A 25931-nucleotide genomic window follows, 5' to 3' on the forward strand; every position below is an offset into this window, starting at 1 on the left:
TTGGAATAGCTTGCAGGCGGTGATCCAGCTAGTCAACAGTAGCGGTCTACCAACAGAAGGCCCAAGAAATGAGTAGTTGTTCATGAGGCTGGATGTCTCAGTTGATCTTCAGTATACATGGAAATCCCAAAAGAGTAGGCTCTGAGACCAGTGAAGGAATGGATTTGCCAGTGAGAGTAAGAACAAGCAGGCAAAGAGCGAAAGCTTCCTTCTTCCACGTCCTTTATACAAGCTGACAGCAGAGCGTGGGCCCAAATGAAAACTGGATCCTCCCTCAACAAATGATCTGAATTAAAGCTGGATATTCCTATCTCAAAAGATCCAGAGTAAAAGTGGGTCTTCCACTTCAAATGATTCAATTAGGAAAAAAAAAAATCTCTTACAGGTGTACCATGACACTTGGGTTTTAGTTAATTCCAGATGTAGTCAAGTTGACAACTAAGAATAGCCATCACAACTACCCTACACCCACCCAAATTACAAAGCTTATCAATACTAAAAATAGAGCCATCTAATCCACAAATTATTTGGTTTCCCAGCAAAACTAATTTCAACTCTCTTTAAAAGTGTATTTGCCTAGAGCCGGGCGATAGTGGCACACGACTTTAATCCCAGCACTCGGGAGGCAGAGGCAGGCGGATCTCTAGGAGTTTGAGGCCAGCCTGGTCTACAAGAGCTAGTTCCAGGACAGGCTCCAAAGCTACAGAGAAACCCTGTCTCGAAAAATAAAAAAAAATAAAAAAAATTGTCTGTTTTCTATTGTTGTGATAAACACCACAAACAAGAGCAAATTAAAAAAGGAAAGGGTCCGTTTCCACTCAGAGGCTGCAGTCCGTCTATCGAGGGAAGTCAAAACAGAAGTGTGAAGCAGAAGCCATGCAGGAACACTGCTCCCGGCCTGCTCTGCCACTCTTCCCGTCCAGTCCAGGCCCACCTGCCTGAGGAGGGCACAGCCCACAGTGGGCTGGGCCCTTCCACATCAATTAGAATGAATAAATGCTTCATAGACACGGCCGGTCTGATCAGGACAATTCTTCAGATGAGGCTACCTCTTCCAAGGTGTCTCCAAGTTTGTTTCAGGTTGACAGCTAAGGAAGCCAACTACGACAGAAGACAACAAAACTTGAACTGGCAACATAATACACACGAGGAAATCAGACTAGAAGGGCACTGAGAAAAGGACAGCAATGACAGGCAATGATGTTAAAACAGATACCAAAACCATGCTTCACAGACTCCGGGATGGAGAAGGGGCCGGCAAGATGTACAACGCAAGCCTGATAATATAGATTATATGTTATATTGGCATATTATATAATATATATTTATGTGTCTATTATATGTAATAATCTTTAAAAATGAATAGGAAAACATAAAAATAAAACTTAAAAAAATGAATAAGAGAACAAGAACATGACAAAAAGAGAAATGGAAAAGTGGACACAAAAGGTTCCATTTAATCCTGTTGTGTTGCTGAAACAGCATAGTTACCAGAAATTTTAAATTCACTACATAGAATTGACAGCAGACCACAGTAAATACGACAAATGAATTTAAAAACACAGCACAGAAACTACTCAAAGTCAGAGGAAAAAACACAAAAAACCAAGCCCTATGTGATTTATATCAAGCAATCTCATCTACATGTAATTGAATAGTAAAAGGAAAGGAGACTGGAGAGTGGGAAATACATGAAGAAATAGCAACAGAAACTCTTCCAACTTGACACTTAGATCCTTAAAACTCAATCAGGATAGGCAAAGAGAAAAACATGTCAAAGCCCAACACAAACTGTTCAAACATAGAACCATTTAAGGAAAAAGAGAAAAGATACTACGCCACTCCCCTGGCTCTCAATACATCAAAAAGTAATAATAACTCTAGCCCCAAAAAGGAATGAGCATTGTTCAAAATCTTCTACTTAAAAATCAGGAAGCAGAATTCTTCCTGTAAGGCCTTCCTCTGCTGGTGTTCCTGGCATCTGCGGACCCTATGTGCAGCATGATCAAGCATGAACTATGTAAAGTAAACCAACGGAAAGTGACGGTGAGCCAGCGCATTCGCGTACCTTCTGGTTCACGTACATCATGAACTTTAGATCGCATGTGCTCCGTCAGGAACCTTACTGCCCTTGTTCAGGAACTTCTAGGGCACATCGGAGTGGAGGCCAACTGCACTGCATGGTACGCCAGGTTACAGAACAGGATGAGAAAAATGTGTCCAGAGGATTAAACGCCTATCTCAAGAACATGCAAAGGGCATCCCCAGAGTAATGCAACCACACCGTTACCTCAGAGTAGACACACACACACACACAGTGAGTTTTACATATCACTTACTCTGAGTCTCCACAAGGTCCAGGGCAACACTAGAAACTGTGTCCATTGCAGAGCTGATGCAGGCTTGGAAGTTTTTTAAGGAGGAGAGAGCAGACTCCACACCACTGAAGGATATGTAACGAGTGGAACCTGAATTTGTACCGGAACGCCCTGGCATCTTGAAATTGTTACCTAAAATTTCAAACACAACAGGAAGAGTTCTAAGTCAGGAAAAAACCCTATGGGAAAAGAGCACAGCCGTAACACTCCATGACGACTGCACTCAATATCCATGTGCTACCCCGTTACCTGCAGGCAGTGCTCAGAGAACACCAAGGCCATCAAACACACACACGCAATATAATGTGGGGACGGGAACTATCTTCAGTTTTTAAGAAGGAGAACACCCCCTTTCTTGATGCTTCAAATAATTCTACAAAACCCAGTTCTTACTAGCCTAACACATATAGACAATAAAGACTGTCCATGACATATTTCCTTTTACAACAAGAAAGAAAATAAAGCTTAATAAGATTTTTTAAATCTATAGCTTTTAACTTACCTAATATATATATATATATATATATATATATATATATATATATATGCATTTTGAACTCTTAAAAAAAATCTGGTTTTGATAGTTCCTTAAGTTCCAATAGATTTGCACCTGCAATTTTCTCAGATTCAGTAAAAGCAGGATTTCTACATAGACATCTTACCTCACAGCGGTTTATCTATTATAGTTGTAGTTACTACCCTCATATTAAATACACCCTTATCTATTCCTTTAAACACCAACACTTTAAGCTTTGGACCCCTTGTCTACATAGACATCTTGGCTTTTTTCGGGAGCCTCCTGAGATCCACTCCATTGAAACAACTAGAAAAGTGCAGCACTCATGCTGGCTTTAAATGGCAAGCAGGCTGCTGCTAAAGCTGGCGGCACCGTGAGGGAAAATGGTTTCTGGGACTCAGAGAGACAGAAGATGAACTCAGGCTCATGGGATAATAGGCTCCTCTTCGAAGGAAGAGGCCATGCTCGTGGTGCGTGGTGCGATCTAGCTTCTGATCCACAATTTGCATCAGAACTCACTCTTGCTCCTCCTTTCTCCAGCACTTCCTCCTCTCACGGTACCAGCTTCCTTTCACACCTCAGCTGTAACTGCAGCTTCTCCACTACTGCTTTAAACTGGGTTTGTTCCCTTATTCCACAAATAGGAACTAAAGGTCTCACCATGTAAATTCTTTTTGTTTGTTTGTTTTTTGTTTTTGTTTTTTTTTTTTGGTTTTTTGAGACAGGGTTTCTTTGTGGTTTTGGAGCCTGTCCTGGAACTAGCTCTTGTAGGCTGGTCTCGTACTCACAGAGATCCGCCTGCCTCTGCCTCCAAAGTGCTGGGACTAAAGGCATGCACCACCACCGCCCGGCTCTCACCATGTAAATTCTAAGGCTCATTTTAAAAACACAGGGTAGAAAAGGGGGAGAGCACAGGGGGCTAAAGTGCTGGCTTTTACCTTAGAGGTATCAGGTTAACATAAATAGTCACAATACCACAATTGCTGATTCAAACAACTTGTCTAACAAACAAGAAGTATCGTCCTAAAGACCAGGCAACTTCTCTGAGCATGGGGATACAGTGGTTTTCAAGGTAAATACTCCAAGACTTTTACTTTCAAGTACTACTTGGTTTATTCTAATTCAGTGAAAAACTGCCATATGCCAGGCAGCGTTCTATGCCCCAGAAATGTTCAGCTTCTGTTCCCTGGGAGCTCTCCAGTTCATGGATGGGGCCAGACAGGCAAATACGCCATGGAGACAGCACAGATTACTTGTACAATAAAGGGACGATAAAATGCCTGACTTAGCCCTCACAATGAGGAAAAGGTATATAAAATACACAGCACAGACAGCTGCAAAGAGCATACAACTCTCTAGGCATCTACTTGAGTTTTTCTTGTACAGAAAATGACCCCTATTTCTCCTGCCTTTGGTTCCTCACAGGGTCTCACTATATAGCCCAACTGGCCTTAAACTCAGAGCAATACTCTTGCCACTCAAATGCTGAGATGGTAGTCATGCCCGGCCCACAGCCCTGGCTTAGAAATACCCATGACACCTGACGCTACAAACTCCTGATGTTTGCTCGCCCACTTGCACCGAAGACTCGGATTGCTACTTCACTGAGAAAACAGAAACCACCACAAAGGTTCCCTCCACCCTACCAGCCTCAGTTTCTGCATTTTGTTTTTTTTCTCATGTTGAGTGACCTAACTGTGCCTAGGCGGACCACCTCCACTTTACATTAGACCTTCTCCTTCCTTCTCTCAGCAATCCTCCCCACGTTTTTATATCACCGATTCGCTCCTCCCCCACACCATTCTCCACAGCAAACCAAAGACTTCTTCTCTCTTTAATCTTAAAACCATCCTCCCAGCCGGGCGGTGGTGGCGCACGCCTTTAATCCCAGCACTCGGGAGGCAGAGGCAGGCGGATCTCTGTGAGTTCGAGGCCAGCCTGGTCTACAAGAGCTAGTTCCAGGACAGGAACCAAAAGCTACAGAGAAACCCTGTCTCGAAAAATCCAAAAAAAATAAAAAACATCCTCCCACCTCCCCCTCTGAGAATGTCCCATGCTTCTGTGCTCATGCTGGCGCCCAAGCTCTCCTATAGGCATGTCCCCAAATCCTTTCTCCCTGTCCTTACTGGCACGTCTGCCAGGCTTCCCACATCTCCCGCTTCACTGGACCAGCTCTCAGGCCAGCACTGGAGCCCTTATCCCTTCCTCGGGGATCAGCATCTCCTCTTACATGCCTTCAGCCTCTCATCGCTTCCCGTATCTTTCCTGTGAGCTGTCTAGAGTTCCATTCACAACTGCGAATCCCCTCCACACGCCCAGCATGTGTATATTCTTCACTTCTCCCCTCCCCCAGTCTCACCTATCTGCTAAGGTCTGAATGTCTGGGTCCTCAGCCCCAATTTCTATGTTGAAATCCTGCTGTCCAAAGTGGTGGTATAAGAAGATAAGGCCTTCAAGGAGGTGACGAGATCTACCCTCCAGAACAAAATTAGTCCCCTTTAAAAATGGAGCTCCAGAGAGCTCTCTTGCATCCCTCCCATCCTCCCGACCACTGAAGGAAACAGCAAGGCCATGCCATTTAGAAAACAGAAAACAGGTCTTCACCAGACACTCAATCTGATGGTAAATCGGCCTTGGAATTCTCAGCCTCTAAAACTGAAAGACAAAAGTTTTAAACTGTTGGGACATAGTATCTGATATAGACATCTGAACATTCTAACCACTGGTCCTCAGGCCTTGGCTTGTTAGGACCTGGGGGCTCACCCGCAGGGAATATTCAACACCATGTGGAGACATTTTTAGATTGGGAGACATGGACTAGTATCCACGGAGCAGAGGCCAGGGACACTGATACAATCCTATCATGTGCATCTGTCTCTCGCTACAAAGAGTCATCTGAAAACAAACCGTCATCATCACCTTGGTTAAGACACACTGGCATAAGGGCTGGAGAAGATGGCTCAGAGGTTAAGAGCACTGGCTGCTCTTCCAGAGGTCCTGAGTTCAAGTCCCTGCACCCACATGGTGGCTCACAACCACCTATGAGATCTGGTGTCCTATTCTAGCATGCAGGCAGACAGAACACTGTGTATATATAATAAATAAGTAAACCTTTTTTAAAAAGTAAGTATAAGTAAAAGAAAAAAACACTGATTTACTTCAACCTCTTCTCGGAACCTCTTTCCAATAACATTGATCTTTTTGTTCCCAGGACCCATAGCCTCCAAGACAATCTACAACAGAGTCATGCGCTTCCTGGGGTCTCACCAAGTTAATCAGGCTCAGGACACCACTTTGCCTCCCTTATATTCCTGGAAGAGCTGCTGTCAATTATGCCAGTTATTCACGTAAACAGGGCAACATTGCTCTGCATGTTTCTGTGCAGCACCGTAGTAGGCACAGAGCAACAAACACGAAGCTCGGCCCCTAACCTCCCTTAAACCCAAGGTGGCAACTTCAACAGAGTTGTGTCTCCTTTTCCGGCACGCCAGCATAGACATACACACCCTTCAAGCCTTCCCTCGCCCGTGTCTCCTTCCTGTCTCCATGCCATCACAGTTCCCATCACATATTTCTCCTACAAAGCCAGCTATTTGCTTACGTCTGCCAGTCCCTTACGCAGGGGCCTCCTCAACCTGGAACATGCATTAGCTACGAAACGGCCCACGAAAACCAAGTGGTCAGGAAGGATTTGCTGAGTCCACCAAAGTAACAACAAAAACTACGGCCATTTCCAGGTCTGCCCATGCCCAACAAGGTGAGCCCCCGACTTCGTTCACATCAAGGCAGTAGTTCACAACTTACCTCTACCTGCAGAAACGAAATAGCACCTGTGGTCTTGAGTACATCTCAACCAACTCTTCAAGCCTCTGCTTTTAAAGTCAGTTCAAACCAGATTTCTTTCTTTTTCTTTTCTTTTCTTTTCTTTTTTTTTTTTTTTTAATCACACAGAGGTGAAGAATGAGAGGCTGCAAGGGGGGGTGGGGATAACCTGCCTCCGTCTCGCTGCTGCGCGTGAAAAGGGCCGGGCTCACAGCCCAAGTCCCCGGGACTCAGAAGGAGGCGACAACGCCCGCCAACCCTCCCCCATCGCGGTACCTCTTCGATATTTACCTGGCAGCTCAGTTGCATCTACCTGAACGGCGCAAGGCCAGACTCCAAAACCTTTCCTCAGCCCACTACTCCAGTGGCTGAAACGCCCCGCGCGCGCTCTGCGTCATCAGTCGGCGCCCGCGAGTGATCACATGATGCCTGGCCCGGGCCTATCCCCGCAAGTCATGTGATGGGTTGGGGAAAGCCAGGGCAGAAACCAGGGTCCCGCTCCACCCTTTAGGGGATCTCTGGGGCTGGAGAGAGAGACTCGGGTGCTCAGTCTGCGCGGCGAGGGTCGGACGGCTGAAAGGTGAGTCAGAGGCGCGCCTTCAGTTTCGAGGTCCTTTCCCCCCAGCTCCCGTAGGCCGCGTCGGGTGCTGTCGCCGGAGCCACCGGGGCGGAGAAACCTAGGTCCTGCAGGGTTGGGGCTGCATCCTTGCTATCGCCTACGCCTTAATGGAAATCTCTCTTGCACGCATCTTTGAAGCATTAGGGGTGATGCTCAGCTACGTAGCCCATAGCTGAGTGTGGAAGTTTCTCGAAGCGGTGCCCTGGTGATGGGGTTGATCTTTCATTTGCTCTCGAGAAAACCGAGTAGTCACTGACATGAAGGCTTCTACACTAGCGAAAGGGTTGAATAAAAGTTCTGTCACTCACTTTAAGTTTGGGCAAGTCTCTTCTCACGCCCCCTGATGCCCCTCACTCACCTAAGGTATGATGCTAAAGTTCTTTGTGGGAGGGGGGCGGCTTCTAATGGGTCATGATTCGTCTATGATAGGAAAATAAACAGTTGGTCTCCTGATTTCTGTATAGATGTGGAGTAGTGAAGGAGTTTTATTACTCCCATCCACAACCAGGGACATTCTCCTTAAGTGTTCTTAAGGAGTCATGAATCAGGCTGCAGTGATCAAGCTTATCCTAGAACTTTTCTGGAAGAGCATCCATTCTGAATTTGAGATCGTTGCTTTCTTCTTTATGGAACTGAGGTTTTATGAAAAGATAAAAATAGAGCCATCTTTTGTCCTCTGGATAGGGACAACAATGCTGTTCTTAAAAACAAGTTCCTTTGACAAGAATTTTTTTTCTTTTTTTATTGATATTTATTGAGCTCTACATTTTTCTCTACTCCCTCTCCCCTCCCCCTTCAATCCTCCCCCAAGGTCCCCTTGCTCCCAATTTACTCAGGAGATCTTGTCTTTTTCTACTTTCTACTTCCCATGTAGATTAGATCTATGTAAGTTTCTCTTAGTGTCCTCATTGTTGTCTAAGTTCTCTGGGATTGTGGTTTGTAGGCTGGCTTTCTTTGCTTTATGTTTAAAAGCCACTTATGAGTGAGTACATGTAATAATGTGTCTGTTACCTCACTCAAAATAATGTTCTCTAGCTCCATCCATTTTCCTACAAAATTCAAGCTGTCATTTTTTTCTGCTGTGTAGTATTCCATTGTGTAAATGTACCACATTTTTCTTATCCATTCTTCAATCGAGGGGCATTTAGGTTGTTTCCAAGTTCTGGCTATGACAAACCATGCTGCTGTGAACATAGTTGAGCACATGTCCTTGTGGCATGATTGAGCATCCTTTGGATATATACCCAAAAGTGGTATTGCTGTGTCTTGGATAAATGCCTCGAAATGATATACCCACATGTGTCTCTGACTTGTAATGTTTGCAGTTGTGAAAATATCAACTAGCAGGGTGTGTTGTGCAGTTAGGTTACACTAGGTTGCACAAGCCCAGTAGCCCTGATGCCGGCTCAGAAATGAGCTGTACCCTCCGTCTTTTTCCATGAGAAGTAAACAAAGGCTGGAAGAGAGGTCAGTGGTGTGGTTCTACAAAGGTCCTTGTGGTACTAACCTTTATTCTCAACTTAACCGGCTTTGAAATCACCTGTGAATCTGCCTTTAGGGGTGTCTTCAGAGGGGTTCAACTGAGAAGGAAAGCCTTTCCCTGAGTTTGATGTCATTCCAGAGGTTGGAGTCCTAAACTGAGTAAAAGGGAAGAAAGAAGGAAGTGACCTAACACCACCAATATTCATCTCTCCCCGAATATTGGGGAATAAACGCCTTCTCATACCAGAGCTCATTGACATAGTTTTCCTGGGTTGTATATGTATTTCAAAGGCATATACACACATTTCTTTAAAAAAAAAAAGTTAACTTTTCTTTTTTCAATACAGGTTCTTTTAATGGATCAGCCATTTGGTCTACAGTCCTGGCTTCCTCTCATGATCCACAGACTCCAGCTCTGAGGCCATTAATCATTCCCACCATTGTGGTGTGGAATAGCGGATCGCCATCACGATGCTGGACTTCCTGGCTGAGAATAACCTCTGTGGCCAGGCAATCCTGAGGATCGTTTCCTGCGGCAATGCCATCATTGCCGAGGTGCTGCGGCTGTCTGAGTTCATTCCAGCTGTGTTCCGGCTGAAAGACCGGGCTGACCAGCAGAGATACGGAGACATCATATTTGACTTCAGCTATTTTAAGGTGCTTTTCCCCGTGGCCTTGGTATTCCTGTCAAAAACAAAAAAAGCAGCTGTTCTCTGGGAGCCGCGGGGCTTGAATAGGAAAGTAGTTATGGAGCATTGAAAAGACAGCTTTTCAACCAAAGGGAAAGGAAGGGTACTGTGTGGTGGAAAGTCCTAACACAACATTTACAGAGAGCAACCTATAACATAGTACAGTGCCTGAAATACATTTAAAAGCATGCTCATCTTGACTGAGATTCACCCAGAGGCTTTTTCATTCTAGGATTGCATGGCCGTCTTCCCTTCTGTCACTCTGCTACGTAAGAACCTTAGAGTGTAATGTTACGGCACCCTGGAGCAGTTTTCCCGCCAATAGGCCTTTAATGACTTCTAACACAAGTGTGTTTTCCTTCTTAGGGTCCAGAGTTCTGGGAAAGCAAACTGGAAGCCAAACCTGAGCTACAGGATTTAGACGAAGAGTTTCGGGAAAACAACATAGAAATCGTGACCAGGTTCTACTTAGCCTTTCAAAGTGTGCATAAATACATCGTAGACTTAAACAGGTATTGATGGATGAATTTCATGACAGCTTATTCTGGTGGACTAGCGGAGAAGGAGGGACCCAGCAGAACATGTTTGCCATTCTCAGAGCTAACTCGTCCCTGCCATGCCTTGTGGTAGTTCATTCTATCTCCCCTCCTGTAACAGGTCCTAGTAAACTCTTGTGCAGTCTTCAGTTTGTGATCCTGTGCTAACACTTTAGATTTAACATTAATTTGCAAACAAGCATTTGTTGTTTTGTTTTTTTTTTTTAATTTGAGACAGGCTTTCACTGTGTTTCCCAGACTGGTGTTGAGTTTACAATCTGCCTGTCTCTGCCCCCAGAGTGCGTGGGATGATAAGCCTGTTCCATCAGGCTCGGCTCATATTAGTAGTTCTTAAGAGCTTACCAATCACACACACACACGCACACGTTTACCAATTCCTTGACTTTAGCCACTATTCCTTGTCATGTTCCTATGCCATTACTTCTGAGCTACTGCTGTTTTATAATTCAAGAGTAGGGACTATTCCTTCGATTTTGAAGATCCATAAGTGTTAACCTGTGGCCCCAAATCACCATGAGTTACATCTCTAGGACCCTAAGGTTCATAAGCATAGCAAACACTACAGAGGAACTAAGGCCAGAATGCCTGGAGTCCTGCCTTATCTTTGAAAAGTCTTTCCTTCCTCAAAGCTGTTACATCTTCTGTTTACATTAATATCTTATCCTTGCATTTTGCTTCTAGATACCTCGATGATCTCAATGAAGGAGTTTATATTCAACAAACTTTAGAAACTGTGCTTCTCAATGAGGATGGAAAACAGCTTCTAGTAAGTATTAGTGATTGGAAAGTAATATATTCAGGAATATGAAACAGCTCCATGTGGTAGCATGTGACTTTAATCCTGCACTTGGGAGTCAAAGGCAATTGTATCTCTGTGAGGACAAGGCTAGCCTAGTCTATGCCACAAGTTCAAGGACAGCCAGAGCTACATAATAGAGAAGCCCTGTCTCAGTAATAATAATGGTAATGATAATATGAAACAGCATCAATGCATGCAGAATACCATTCCACAAAGAAAAGAAGATGGCCTAATAGTTATCTTTCAAGTTTAGAATGTGTGAGTGTTGAATGAAATGAATAATGGAAGAAAAGATTATGTTGTGTTATGAGCTTCCTTTGTATAAGAAGTCCTTCATTGGTGTTGGGGATTTAGCTCAGTGTTAGAGCACTTGTCTAGCAAGCATAAGGCCCTGGGTTTGGTCCTTAGCTCCTGGGGCCGAAGAGAGTCTTCAACAAGGCAGTGGTAGAAGCCTAGTATTTGGGAGTCATAGACAGATGGATCTCTGAGTTCAAGCCCAGCCTACTCTATAGAGTGAGTTCTAGGACACCCAGGGCTATGCAGAGAAACCCTGTCTCAGAAAAAGAAAAAGTCCATCTTCTTTTTGCATCCAAGACATTGGTGATCATTTAAGAAATGTATGTCAGAGCCAGTGTGGTGGCCTTGTCTGTAATCCCAGGACTTGGGAGGTAGAAAGAGACAGAAAGATTAGTTCTAGATCATCTGTATTCAGAGAATTGAGATTTTATTTTGGTATCACAAGCAAAATAATCACTAGGAATTAAAATTGGTTTGAGTCCATTTTTAAAGCCCATTCTACACAACAATTGAGAGCCCTTTGTAGAAAAACGTACATTGACTTTAAAATATAAATCCAACTTTATTGGGGGCATGTGAGCAGAGTGATCATTTGTACCACTGTCAACTTCAATCCTTGCAGACAGGTCTTAATGTGTTGTAGGAGCTGTGGGGCTGCATTCCGCCCCCCAGCTCCCGCCACAGGCTAGCTTTACCCGAAATAACAACTCACAAATTGTATTCTTTTAAACACTGCCTGACCCATTATATCTAGTCTCTTCTAGGCTAATTCTCACGTATTAATTCAGCCCATTTCTAATAATCTGTGTAGCACCGCTAGGTGTGCTTACCGGGAAAGATTCGACATGTCTGACCTGGCAGCTTGCTTCATCTCGTCTGCCCGGGAGAGGGGAGCATGGCCTCTGAGCTCACTTCCTCTTCCTCCCAGCATTCTGTTCTGTTTACTCTTCCCACCTATGTTTTAACCTATGAGGGCCAAGCAGTTTCTTTATTATAATTAACCAATGACCTTCCTCCATCACTTATGAATTTGGCCATTGTCCTTTTTCTTCATAGTGTGAAGCCCTGTACTTATATGGAGTTATGCTACTTGTCATCGACCAGAAGATTGAAGGAGAAGTCAGAGAGAGGATGCTGGTTTCTTATTACCGATACAGGTATTCCTGACCTAGCCTGCACACCCCTAAAGCACTGCTCCTGTACTACTGGGAACAGTGGCCTATAGTGAAGGATGCTACAGTACACACATCTTCTGAACATACCAAAAGAACATTACCCTTTTATGTGTTATAGTTAACAAATAGCATTCAATAAAACCTGTATAAAATATGAATTCTATTTATATCTAGCAATATAGAGATATGATGATAATGTACTTGTTATAAAGCAGGAATCTAAACTCTGAATGTTTTAACTTGAGGATAAATTTTAAGGAATTCTAAAATTTGCAAATGTTTTGCGTTTGAAGTTTTCTTTTTTAGTTTTCAAACAAGACGCTTTGGCACCCATAAAGAAATAAAGGAGCTTTCTGTTGTCATTCTCGTGTGGATGACCAGAAAGCTGTCCTTCTGGACCAGGTGGAAAGCTATCCCCCCCAGTACAGGCATAGACACAGAAACCCCCCAGGTCTTGTGTTACATGTGTCTGCAGAACTGTGTGGTTGCAGGAAGTAGGGTCCCAAGGAGCCACCTTGTCAGCTTTTTAATATTAGCACCTTTCATACAGGATTTCCATCTTTTGAAAAACTGTACAAAAAATGGATGCGTGGAGCTGGAGAAGTAGCTTAGCCATTAAGAATATATGCAGATTTCTGCTTGGTGGTGGTGGCACACGCCTTTAATCCCAGCGACTGGGAGAGGCAGGTGGATCTCTGTGAGTTCAAGGCCAGCCAGAGCTAGTTCCAGGACAGGATCCAAAGCTATAGAGAAACCCTGCCTCGAAAAGCCAAAAATAAAATATATATATATATTTACAGACTTCTAGAAGACCCAATTGAGTTCATTTCCTAGCACACCACCCAGGATCCAGTGCCCTCTTTTAGCCTCTACAAGCGTCTGTATGCATGTGGAGATATCACACACACACACACACACACACACACACACACGCATCCACACACGCACGCACCCTGCATAACTTATTTGGTAGTCAGACCGGAATCTGGAATCATTTGGACTCAAGACCTACTCAGAACAGATGTGGCTATCTAGCATCTTCTTTTATCTTATTTCTGTAAGATAGTTTTGCTCTTAATTATTAATACCTTGATCTTAAGACACCAACTCAAACCCTGCTGTGGTATTCCAAATACTGTAGTGCTTGCTTTATAGTTGATGAGTATGATGAGACAAGTCAGCTCCAGGGGTTTGGAAAGTGGGCAGAGAACCAATACCTACCCTTCAAATAAGCTTTTCAGATGTGTGCTTCTGAATGGTAGGACTCAAATGGATCCATTGTCGTTTCAGGATGGAGTCCTTTACTTTTAGACTTACGTGTTTCTGACATGTGATGTCTTTGGTTCTTTTGTTTCCCATTGTGAATGAACTTGATCCAGTGCCGCTCGGTCCTCTGCTGATTCGAATATGGATGATATCTGTAAGCTGCTGCGGAGTACAGGGTATTCCAGCCAGCCAGGAGCCAAAAGACCACCCAACTACCCCGAGAGCTATTTCCAGAGAGTGCCTATCAACGAAACTTTCATCAGCATGGTCATCGGACGCCTGAGATCTGATGACATTTACAACCAGGTAGGAATGGGGGGGGGGGCTTAATAATTTAAAAGGTAGAATATACTTTCCTCCTCAGCTACTCCTTTTCATATTTCTTCCTTCCAGTGAGTCAAAACAGCAGCTAGAAACTATTTGTAAAAGCATTTAAACAGTGCTGCAGGGCCAAGGAAAGGAGCTGTTAAGTTTGGGAGAATCCGAGGTTTCAGGGAGAAGATGGGATGTGAGCAGTTAGAAAGAGGGTGTATTCTTTTTAAGTCGTCTGTTCAAGAGACAGTTACTGAGCGTGGATGGTATGTTCATTCATGGGCTAGGTGCTGGCTATTCATCACCAAAGAAGGTAGACTCTGGTGCCTACCCAGAGTGGCCTTGTGGCTTAGGAAGGAAAATACCCACCAGAGGTGTGCATGTTAGCTTAAGGGGAAACCGGTGTGCGCTGGAGCGTGTAGCAGTGGTGGCAGGATTGCAGCAGCTGACACAGTGGAGCAGAAGGGCAGCCTAGACAGAGCTGGCAGCTGAGCAGGCCTGGAAAGATCCTGTAGCGTGTGAGAGTTAACTCTGGGATGTTATATTGCAGGTCTCTGCCTACCCCCTGCCAGAACATCGCAGCACTGCCCTGGCGAATCAAGCCGCCATGCTGTACGTGATTCTCTATTTTGAACCTTCCATTCTTCACACCCACCAAGCAAAGATGAGAGAGATCGTGGATAAATACTTTCCAGATAACTGGGCAAGTACTCCTCCCTTTCGTGAGTCTGTCACAAAACTAACTCCCTGGGGCCAAGTATGTAATACACCTTAGTGACCCAGAGGCAGGGGGATCAGGAACTCAGGGTCTTTCTCAGCTACTTACTGATTTCAAGGCCTGATTGGGTGGGCACAGAGATGGAAAGGACCTAGAAACAGTTGGGTGTGGGAAAACAAAGTATATTGTGTGGAATTTTTTAATTAAAAATTCTTTTAAACAGAAATATGCAGAACCCTTCTATTCTTTTGTCTTTTTTCCCCTTTTATTTATTGTGTGTGTTTCCATGTGTAAAGGTCAGAAGAGAACTTGGGGAAGTCATTTCCTTCTGCCATGTGGGTCCCAGGCATTGAACTCCGGTCCTTGAGCTTGTTTGGCAGGCTCTCTCACCTCTTAAGCCACCTTTCCAGTCCTGTTATTTTGGCCTTTAATGTAGAAGCCAAAAAATTGTAAATAATTGGACACAGACAAAAAAAATTACTGGAGCAAAATTATCCTGTGTGGTGAGAGTTTTATGAATCATGACATGAAGAACTAACCAGTTAGTTAAAAAAAAAAAATTCTACACAAAAATGATATCATTTTCATTAAAATAGATACTCTGAAAGTAAAACTATGTATTAAAATACATCTTAATTTGGCTATTGAGAATATAAGCCAGGACTGTTTATTCTTTATGTTTTATGAACAAAGGTCAATTATATGAGTTTAGAGGTTGTGAACCTAGCCTTTAATGACTGAGCCATCATGGCTTAGTGGTTAAAAGCACTGCCTGCTCTTCCAAAAGGTCCTGAGTTCAATTCCCAGCAACCACATGGTGGCTCACAACCATCTGTAAGGAGATCTGGTGCTCTCTTGAGGAGGAGACCTGGTCAGTCATCCTCATCAACTTAGACCATGAAACCCAATATAGACAAGTTCAACAGAACCACCATATATGGGCTGTCCATGCATGCTTCAGCATTGCCAAGGCATAAATTTCTAATTTCATATGAGCTTAAGGTCTTTTATGAACTTAAGCTAGCAGAGTTCACTTAACTTGTCAAATTTTGAATTGGAATTTCACTTTCACGGTTAAATTTTACCTGTAAGATGACTATGGTAGATCTAGTGAGGTTTAGGCTACTGCAGGGTGTGCTTGTAGCATGTTTCATGTAAAGCTGTCAACACACCTATCATATGTGAAATGTTTCCAGAGCAAGGAGTTTTTATGGTAATGCAGTGGACTGGGGCAGGTTCTCAGCTACCAGGTTCTGCTCCTCTTCTCACTACTGAATCTCAGCGGCCCAGTCACACTGCCTGTCTGTTAAAAGACACTCACAGTTCCCCGGCAGTATGAGAACAACCAGCAGTTAGGTAAGGGTTACTGTCAACCTGTGAATTGAACTCAGATTGAGTTGAGCAACCAAAAGGAAACTTTGGTAGTTTTGCTTTATGTTGCCAGACTGAATCATTTTGACCATAGTGCTATAATCACAACATCCTGAATTATATACCTAAAAGTGCTCCTCCCACACACATGTGACCCAATAGATTTTTTAAAAGATATGCCAGGCAAATGTAAACCAGTAAAAACAACTTATGAGAAATTATCAGACAATAGAAAATGTGAAAGAAAACCATTATTATATAAAATGCTTAAGATGGATAATCCACAGGGATGGTTAACAGCTGTGAAATTGTATGTACTCAGTAACACCCTCAAAATACATAAAACAAAATTCTCGGATTCACATGGGAAAATCGACAAAATTAATCATGACAGAAAAAAATTTATGCATCTTTTTCAAACATAAATTGTTTCATAAATGTTATATATGTGTTTAAAGAATATATATATATATATATATATATATATATATGAAAGTTGAATATGTGGTAGATCATAAAAGAATTCAGCAAAGAAAGAAGCTGATAAACTATATTTTCTCAATAGAGTGCAATTCAATTATAATTAAGTATTAAAAGGATGTATGTAAATGTTTGAGAAAAAATACCCAGATGGCTTTTGTGCAAAAGAAGAAACCATATTATAAATCAAAAACCAAAAACCGTAGAGTTGTGCAATATGAAAGTGCACACAACAAACCTGTGGGCACTGGGTAAAACTGCTCTTAAAGGAGGTTATGACGTGAAATTTACTTTCTAAAAAATAAGCTTGAAAGGTAATGAATTAAGGACTGGAGCGATGACTCGGTGGTTAAGACATGGCTGCTCTTCCAGAGGACCAGAGTTTGAGTCCCAGCACCCACAGCACAGCTCACAACTGTCCACACTGCGGGTCCAGATCTGGTGCCCTTCTGTGGCTCAGTGGGCAGTAGGCACACAAATGATTCACAAATGAGTACAGGAAAGCACCTAGACACATAAAATACAGATTAAAAATCACTTAACGTTGGCAGCAATAGACTTGTTTGAGAGCTCTCAGGAGTCCTATGTGACTTTAGGGGTGTGTGTGTGTGTGTGTGTGTGTGTGTGTGTGTGTGTGTGTGTGTGTGTGTGTGTGTGTGCGTGCGTGTGCGCGCGCGCGCATGTGGGGGGGTGTATGGTGAGGAATGCACAAGTCCCAGAGCTCAAGGGATCAAATTCAAATCACCAGGCCTGTATGGCAGATGCCTTTTCTCTCTGAGCCATCATCTTACCATCACCATCATTGACTTTTAAGAACCAAATATGAGAAAACTGAGCTCTCGTGATGGTGCCATTGAGAGACCTTGTCTCTAAAAAAAAGTAAGAGAAAGAAGAGAAGCCGCTTCCTCTTGTTAGTCACTGCTCTTCTCTTCCTGTGATTTTCTCCATCTAGGTGTCTAACACTCAGCGGTTTGGAAGGGTGAGGTCACTTCATGTCCTTTACCCTGAAAAGCAAACTTGTCACTGTTTCTTTGGAGAGCACTAGGTTTTCACTATTATGAATTAAAACTGGAAAGAGAGGACACTCGTGTGCACTACTTTGCATTTCCCCGCCCCTTTCCTTAATGGAAGCAGATGCTGGGCAGGTACTGAGTGGCTGTCTCCTCTTTCAGGTCATCAGCATCTATATGGGCATCACCGTTAATCTAGCCGATGCTTGGGAACCTTACAAAGCTGCGAAAACTGCTCTAAACAATACCCTCGACCTCTCAAACGTCAAAGAGCAGGTAGGTTTGCGCTGATCAGGGACCATCCTAGGAGGTCAAGCCTGGCTCATGGGAAACAAGCTAGGTACACGTCCATGGAGTTGGGAAAAGATGCTCCTGTACATCTTACTGCACGACTAGAAGGAAACAAGCTAGGTACACGTCCATGGAGTTGGGAAAAGATGCTCCTATACATCTTACTGCACGACTAGAAGGAAACAAGCTAGGTACACGTCCATGGAGTTGGGAAAAGATGCTCCTATACATCTTACTGCATGACTAGAAGGTAAAATGTGCACATCAGGATTATTTATAGGTTTTAAACGTGTGGGAAAGGAAATACAGACTGGGGACCTAAGAAAGATTCCATACCTAAGATGAGTCAGTGGGACAGGGCCACAGTTGACTTTGGTGTTCTTGTGTGAAGCTCTTGTCCTGTGAACAGAGCTGGCTTGAAGTTTAGCAGTAGGATGGATGCTAAGATGAAATGAGTGGTAGTCTACTCCTGTAGGTGGAGTCATCCCTTCTGAGGCGCTGATTGGTTTACAGAAGCACAAGACGCTATATGCATTTCTGAGTGATGTGGCTCTATTCTTCTTTGGTAAGAACACCAGGCAGAAGGAAATAGCAGAAGAGATAGAGGAATATAAATAAAATCTTTTCTTAATTTGAAATTTCAAATTTTTAAAAAATTAAGTACACAAAAACGTGTACTTAATATTTCTTAATGGCTACGTTCTCCTGCTTGGCTATCTGGGTCATAAAGTTTTCCACTATAGATGGAACAATATTGACACAAAAACCTCTGTCATGTTTTATCCAAGTAAATTGAATTCCTTAAATAATGCAGTGTTATTTCAGTGTTGGCCTGGATCCCAGAGTGTATTCGGGAAGTGGGTTCAGTGCTTACTGATGTCAGGGCATTAAGTTTTCATTACTCAAATTCTTTTCCAAATTTGTATTTTCTCATTGTGACATTTTAAGAAGTTTCTTCAGAGCTTTAAGCCAGGTTAACTAGGTTAGCAAGGTTTAATAGTGGACCTTTATTGTAGTAAAATCAAATGGCCAGGATTGCAAAGGATTCTTAAAAAAAATCATAACTTTGATCAGCTGAGATCTTCATTTTATTAAGCTTTGTAAACCTGTGGACATTTCGTCCTTTGGTGTGGTGATCCCAGGGTTTAAAGACTAAGGCAGAATAGTTCTAGACAGCAAGACTCTGACGGAAAACGCCAAACAAAAGTCTAATCTTTGGAGCATGTCTGGTCTTTCCTGCATTTGTCAACCACAATAGGAAGAACGGGCAATTGGGTCTCTGTTTTTGTGTTTCTTTTCCATCCAAGAGTTGAAGGGCTCAAGCCAGCGTAGTGGCACACACCTTTAATTCCAGCAGTTGGGAGAAAAGCAGACAGCTTTTAGAGTTCGAGACCTGACTGGTCTGTGTAGTGAGTTCCAAGACAGTAGAGCTACATAGTGAGATCCTGTCTTCAAACAAACAAGCAAACATATAGACAAAAAGATGAAAGAGGAAAAAAAAATTGAAAAGATCAGAGAGGCCACCTAGTCCAATTCAGCATTAGAAAAAGAAAATAATATACAATATAAGGATAAACCCATCAGTATTTAATCACACCCCAAACTAAAACTGAGTTTCAGAATTTTAAGTACAATATTTCTTTAAAAATGGCTAATAAAACCAGTCTTGGTGGTGAATGCCCTTAGTCCCATTACTCAGGAGGCAGAGGCAGGTGGATCTCTTGAGTTCAAAGCCAGCCTGGTCTATAGAGCTAGTTCCAAGGTACATGGTGACAAGGTACCCTGTCTCAAAAAAAAATTCAATAATCAGTTGCCCTATTGCTATAACTATAATACGCATGCTATTACCTCATATAGAAATGAAGTTATCAAGAAGGGAAGTGGGGAGGGAGAGATGGGGTAGAGAGAGATAAAGGAGAGGCTTGTACTTGTCAGAGGATTCAGCTGAATGGGAGTCATTTTCAGGATAGCTGTTCTCCCATCTAATTCCAGCGTCCATCTTTTTAATTTCAAAGGCGAGCAGATACGCCAGTGTCAGCGAAAGGGTGCACACTCAGGTGCAGCAGTTTCTGAAAGAGGGCTACTTGAGGGAGGAGGTGCTTCTGGACAATATCCCAAGGCTGCTCAACTGTCTGAGAGACTGCAACGTCGCCATCCGCTGGCTGATGCTTCACACGGCCGACTCGGGTAAGGCACACAAGGGGGCGTGGGGCTCGTATCCTGCCCCACAGTAAGCTTTCCAGAGGTGAGGTCAGCTTCACAAGGCAGAGTATTTAGCCCAGGGCGAGTCAGTACATGAGAGGCAAGTTGGCTTCTTAAGGTAGTAATGTTTGTGTCAACTTGGAGAGGTCAGCAGCCCACCTGAGCAGATGTCGTCTGTTAGGTAGGCACTGGGATGTGGCTGGCAAATACGAGGACTTTGGGCTCCCATGTTGAAGAAGCTGGTCACTGATCACACTGGGTAGATGAGCTGTGAACATCTAAGAAGAGATAACTGCAGACTTGCGATAGCGTCATGCCTCTACCCACCTTCTCCTTAGACCCTCTCAGTGCATGTGGAAGAATGAGGAGGACATTGCCGATCAGCTGACCTTACATTATCCCAGGAGACCCTGTGTAATCAAAGAGAGCCTTAAATCAGAAGAGCGAGGCTGGCAGATCAGAACCAGAGATACACTACCAGGCATATGACTTGACCAATCAGTGCTGTCTTTAAAGGTTCAAAGGGCCTAAGCCAAAGAGTGCAGACAGCCTTTAGAGGCTAAAAGGGGCAAGAAAAGGAATTTCCCTTAATTTAGGGGTATGTACCCTTTTGATTGTGATATGATGCTGCAATCTATAAATGTGGTGGGCCACATTCATAGCTATTCTGGGATTTATGTGGCCCTCACACCACAGGTGTGAGGACATACCTTCTTAACCTGCTAATACTGTTAGCAATCCAACCTACTGAATTTTATTTAGTGTATATTTTTGTGCCCATGTATACATTTTGTGTGTGTGTGTGTGTGTGTGTGTGTGTGTGTGTGTGTGTGTGTGTACATACATGCACACATAGTATGTCACAGGATAACTTTCAGGTGTTAGTTCTCTCCTTTCATCATTTGGGACCTGGGACTTGAACTCGGGTTATGAAACCAAGGCTTTTACTCACAGAGCCATACTGTCAGCCCCTGCTAACATCTTGGTTTTAGTTTAGTGACTCTGTTTCACACTTTGTAGCTCTAAAATGTAAAAACCAGCCGGGCGATGGTGGCGCATGCCTTTAATCCCAGCACTCGGGAGGCAGAGGCAGGAGGATCTCTGTGAGTTCGAGACCAGCCTGGTCTACAGAGCTAGTTCCAGGACAGGCTCTAAAGCCACAGAGAAATCCTGTCTCAAAAAACAAAAAAAAATAAAAATAAAATAAAATGTAAAAACCTAAATTTGTGTTGTTTAAAGCTACTGTTTGGGCCAACCTGTCAGAACAGCTCCAAGAAACTAACAAAAGGTCCCAAGTAGCAGGTCAGAGCTGGCTGTGTGGAACCTATAATGTGAGTCCTGGTAGGGTCGAAATAGATGAACAGAGGTCAAAGAAGGCTCCACCAGAAGGCAGGAATTAGGAAGATTTTGACTAAACCAAAGGGAAGAAATTCTGGACCACAGACGTTATCAGAATTGGAAGTAGAGAAAGTGTGAGAGCCTACTGAGTGGAGAGCCTCCTAGAGCAGATATTTGGTGGCCTCAAACTCTTCTGGGTCGTGGCTGTCTTTGAAAACTTCTGTTCATACAGTTTGGCATTACGTTCAGGAGCTTCTCACATTGTGTGAAAAGCCTCCACAGGATCCATGAGCTATGACTTTAAGACCAGTGATAAAATCTCAGAAAACAGTAAATACTTGAGACTCTGAGCATCTTCAGAGATGGTATGTTGACAGAGGTTTCTGTCCTGCCCAGTCCTGCAGTCATTCAGTCCCAAAGAAACACACAGACGTCTACATTAATTATAAACTGGTTGGCCTATCAGCTCAGGCTTCTTATTAACTCTTATATCTTATATTAACCCATAATTCTTGTCTGTGTTAGCCACATGGCTTGGTACCTTTTATCAGTGAAGCATTTTCATTTTGCTTCCTGTGCATCTGAGTGATGACTACAGACCAAGCCTTTCCTCTCCCCAGCATTCTCCTATTCTGGTCAACCCGCCTATACTTCCTGCCTGGTTGCCCCACTTATACTTCCTGCCTGGCTACTGGCCAATCAGCATTTTATTAAACTAATACAAGTGACAGATCTTTATAGGGTACAAGAGCATTATCCCACAGCAATGGTACACTTGCTTAATCTTAGCAACTGCATTGTAAACATTCATTGACTCCTCTAGAACTGTATACTACCACCTCAAGAGTTGTGTGTTCAGCAACCCTGCAAAATTCTTTGCTTGCTTCCTTTGGTTCTGTTTTTATTTTATTTTATTTTCTGAGACAAGGTTGTGCCAAGTAGCCATGCTTGGTCCTGGAACTGCTAAGTAGATCTGACTGGCCTTGAACCTTAGTGATCCACTCAGGAGCTACAATTACAGATGGATGCTACCACATAGGCGTAACCCTGTGCTTTTCATCTCTTATCCAGTAAGCTTTCCTGTGTAGGCCTCACTTCCTGCTCGTCCAGCATTATGTAGGACCTTCTGTTCCCCGTAGCCTCTCCTCACAGCTCCTGTAGCCAGATGCTCTCAGCCCACTACCTGCCATCCATTTCCACCTCTTGGGAGCCATTCACAGTTGGGCTTCTCACTCTATGTCTTTGAGAATATGTGGCATCTCTCCAGCTTCTTAAATGGTTTTCACATAAGCAGTTTTCCAGGTTTTGCTTCTTAGTGCGTAGGTCCAGGTACACTTTACCCACAGTGTAAATTTAATCATCTAATTCACACACTTTTAAGACTTTTTGTTGTTATCTATGTGCATGTGTCAGTGCTATGTGTCAGATCCCTTGGAGCTAGAGTTTCAGTTTTGAGCTATTTGATATGGGTGCTGGAAAACAAACTTGTCCTCTGGAAGAGGAACTGTCCTGGATTGCCGACCATCTCTCTAGCCCCACTGGCTAGCTTTTGATACATTGAGTTTCTGCTGCACAAACTCCTTTTCTGATTTCAAGACTTTACCCCATTGGCATGGTTTATAACCTTCCCTATCAAACTCACATAAACCACACAAGTGCTCACTCTACCCTGCCCCGTCTTGTTTCATGGATGATTTTATACACTGAATCAGTGGGAAATTCTTCTTCTTTCTAGCCTATGACCCAAACAACAAACGTCTTCGTCAAATCAAGGACCAGATTCTGACAGACTCTAGGTACAATCCCAAGATCCTCTTCCAATTGCTGTTGGATACTGCACAATTTGAATTTATACTCAAAGAGGTAAAAGTATTAAATTAATAACCTTGGTCTTTGTTTTTTTTGTTGTTGTTGTTTAAAAATATTTTTCAGAAAAGATTATGATTTAATTATGTCTCTGACTCAAGCTACAGATTTTGTTTGTCTAGACCTGTTTTTTATAGAAGAGTACAGAATTAGGCATGTAACAGTTATTTAGTGATGGAGAAAGTATACCTGGTTGTAGACATTAGTCTAATGAGGAGTATGGTAATTCATGAGAATCACTCTTGTGAAAATACGTGTGAAAACCGGGATTTGGCTCTGGGAAGATGACTCAGGTTAATGGCTTACTGAGTGTCTTAATTAGTGTTACTATTGCTATGATGAAACACCATTACTAAAGAAACTGAGGGAGGAAAGAATTTATTTGACTTACATTTCCACACCACTACTCATCATCAAAAGAAGTCAGGACAAGAATTCCAACAGGGAAAGACCTGGAGGTAGGAGCTGATACCGAGCCCTTGGAGGGATGCTGCTTACTGGCTTGCTCTTCATGGCTTGTTCTGTCTGTTTTCTTATGGAACCCAGGACTACCAGCCCAAGGGTAGCATCAACCATAACGAGCTGGGCCCTCCCCCATCCTAATTAAGAAAATGCCCTTCAAGCTTGCCTACAGCCTGATCTTGTGGAGGCATTTTCTTATTTGATATTCCCTCTTCTTAGGTGACTTTAACTTGTGTCAAGTTGACATAAAACCCATCTAGTACACTGCGTAGGCTTAAGGACTACAATCCGGATTCCTAGAACCCACTTACATGCCAGGTGGATGTGGGAGCCCACCAGTACTACAACTTCCTGAGGCAGGATGGGATCTGAGAGGTTTATGTTATGTGTATGTGTGTTCTCATGTGTAGGTGCATTATGTGAGGGTGCATACATATGGAGGCCAGAGTTGATGCTGGGTGCCTTCTTAGATCATTTGCAATTTATTTATAGAGCATGGTTGTCTTAGTGATGGTTTCTATTGCTGTGAAGAGACACCATGACGATGGCAATTTTTATAAAGCAAAACATTTAATTGAGGCTGGCTTACAGTTTCCCAGGGTAACTCCATTACAGTTGTGGTAAGAAGCATGGCAGCATGCAGGCAGTCATGATGTTGTAGAAGGAGCCCAGAGTTCCATATTTCCACCCTCCTCACTGCCATCCCCACCTCCACATGGTTTCCTCTGTGCAATAGCTCTGGCTATCCTAGAACTTTGTAGACCACCTTAGCCTTGAACTCACAGAGATCGCCTGCCTCTGCCTCCTGAGTGTTAGGATTAAAGGTGTGCACTACCACTGCCCAGCTGAGTTCTACATCTTGATCCCTAGGCAACAGGAAGTAAACAGGCCACCACACTGGATGTAACTTGAACATAGGAATCCTCAGAGCCTGCCTCCACAGTGACTCTAACAAGGCCATACATACTTCAACAAGTTCACACCTCCTTATAGTGTCACTTACTCTGGGGGCCATTTTCTATAAACCACCACAATGGTCTCTTACCAAACCCAGAACTCAGCAAATTCGGCTAGTCTTGCTAGCTGGTTCTGCCTGTGGGATCTCCTGTCTCTGCCTCCACACCTGTTTGGTTTTTGTATGAGTTCTGGGGATCTGAACTCTCGTCCTTATCTGGACCACAAGCACCTTATCCCCTGAGCCACATCTCCAGCCCTCTGTCATATATTTTTTAAAGTAAATAGGGATTCATTGATGATCTCTTTGTAAACTTTGTCTGATCTTCATTTTCTCTTAAGTACTGAATCTTTCCATCCTGTCAACAGATGTTCAAGCAAATGCTTTCAGAGAAACAGTCAAAGTGGGAGCATTACAAGAAGGAGGGCTCAGAGCGGATGACCGAGCTGGCTGATGTCTTTTCAGGGGTGAAACCGCTAACCCGAGTGGAGAAAAATGGTAACTGCTAAAGATGTGTTTGAGATGTGTGCTTATATAGAGCCTTATAAAATGATTGTGACTTTTTATCATTCTCTCAGAAAATACTTGGCGAAACAAGGAAGGTTTATTTTGACTCCCACTTTGAGGGCACAGCCCATCATGGCAGAGGAGGTGTGGAGGCGGGGGTGTGAGGCAGCTGGTTACCTTGCATCTGAGGTCAGGAAGAGGGGAGGGGTAAGTGCTGGTACTCAGCCCACTTTTTTTTTTTAAGTCTGAGATCTCAGCCGATGGGATGGTGCCACCCACAGTCAGAGTGGGTTGCCCCTCATCAGCGAACCCTCTCTGGAAAGGCCCTCACAGACATACCCAGAGGTGTGTCTCCTAGGTGGTTCTCAACCCTGACAAGCTGATGATCAAGATTAACCATCACACACTGAGTTAAAAAGTCCTGATCTCATCATGGTGTGCTCTGTCCCCTACGGCAGTACTCACAGCAGTCTGTAGTTTAGCTTGTGCTGCTTCTAGCTTGTTCTCCCTTGGGCAACAACCAAAGATGCTCTAAACACCATGTTTTATATCTTTGAAATATGAACCAGGGGTTCCTATAACTGGTTCATTGCTAGGGTTGAGAGCCATGATCTTCCCACCCCAATATTAGATAAAATTGAGGTGTGTATTTATTTGAAATTGGGGGAAGGAAATGAATGTCAAAGACCTCTTGAGATCTTCTAGAAGTACATGTCACCTGGAGTTATTAGTAACAACTGACCTAGATTCTAAGATTATTATCTTCTATTCTTGATAAGTTGTTTTAGGGTTTCAGTAATTGTAAAAAGACACCATGA

The 25931-nt window shown here is 43.4% G+C and overlaps 2 protein-coding genes across 6 annotated transcripts in view; one reads left to right on the forward strand and one right to left on the reverse strand.

The window, feature by feature from the left end:
* The window catches only part of Nsmce2 (NSE2 (MMS21) homolog, SMC5-SMC6 complex SUMO ligase), a 208979-nt gene extending 201786 nt beyond the window's left edge, over window positions 1–7193 (reverse strand). For 3 of the 5 annotated variants that reach the window (XR_003377501.1, XR_001229063.1, XM_005354563.1), the window contains exons 1-2: window positions 7009–7174; window positions 2340–2510 (exon numbers count right to left, since the gene is read on the reverse strand). Coding sequence is in view for 3 of the 5 variants with exons in the window: in XM_005354563.1 (XP_005354620.1) it covers window positions 2340–2496 (157 nt within the window). In the remaining 2 variants the exon portion in view is untranslated. Of the gene's footprint in view, window positions 1–2339; window positions 2511–6699; window positions 6818–7008 lie in introns of those variants that run through there. The other 2 variants (XM_013348925.2, XM_013348927.2) reach the window with 2 other exon arrangements.
* Window positions 7194–7219: 26 nt separating this feature from the next.
* Washc5 (WASH complex subunit 5) overlaps window positions 7220–25931 on the forward strand; it is a 43969-nt gene continuing 25257 nt past the window's right edge. Inside the window, exons 1-11 of the mRNA XM_005354562.3 lie at window positions 7220–7297; window positions 9166–9475; window positions 9874–10019; window positions 10746–10830; window positions 12217–12317; window positions 13715–13907; window positions 14464–14616; window positions 17655–17768; window positions 19799–19970; window positions 23059–23186; window positions 24975–25104. Of these exons, the coding sequence (XP_005354619.1) occupies window positions 9290–9475; window positions 9874–10019; window positions 10746–10830; window positions 12217–12317; window positions 13715–13907; window positions 14464–14616; window positions 17655–17768; window positions 19799–19970; window positions 23059–23186; window positions 24975–25104 (1408 nt within the window). The 5' untranslated portion in view covers window positions 7220–7297; window positions 9166–9289. The remainder of the gene's footprint in view (window positions 7298–9165; window positions 9476–9873; window positions 10020–10745; window positions 10831–12216; window positions 12318–13714; window positions 13908–14463; window positions 14617–17654; window positions 17769–19798; window positions 19971–23058; window positions 23187–24974; window positions 25105–25931) is intronic.

Source organism: Microtus ochrogaster, chromosome 15, assembly GCF_000317375.1.
Source record: "Microtus ochrogaster isolate Prairie Vole_2 chromosome 15, MicOch1.0, whole genome shotgun sequence".
NCBI classification, from domain to species: Eukaryota; Metazoa; Chordata; class Mammalia; order Rodentia; family Cricetidae; genus Microtus; species Microtus ochrogaster.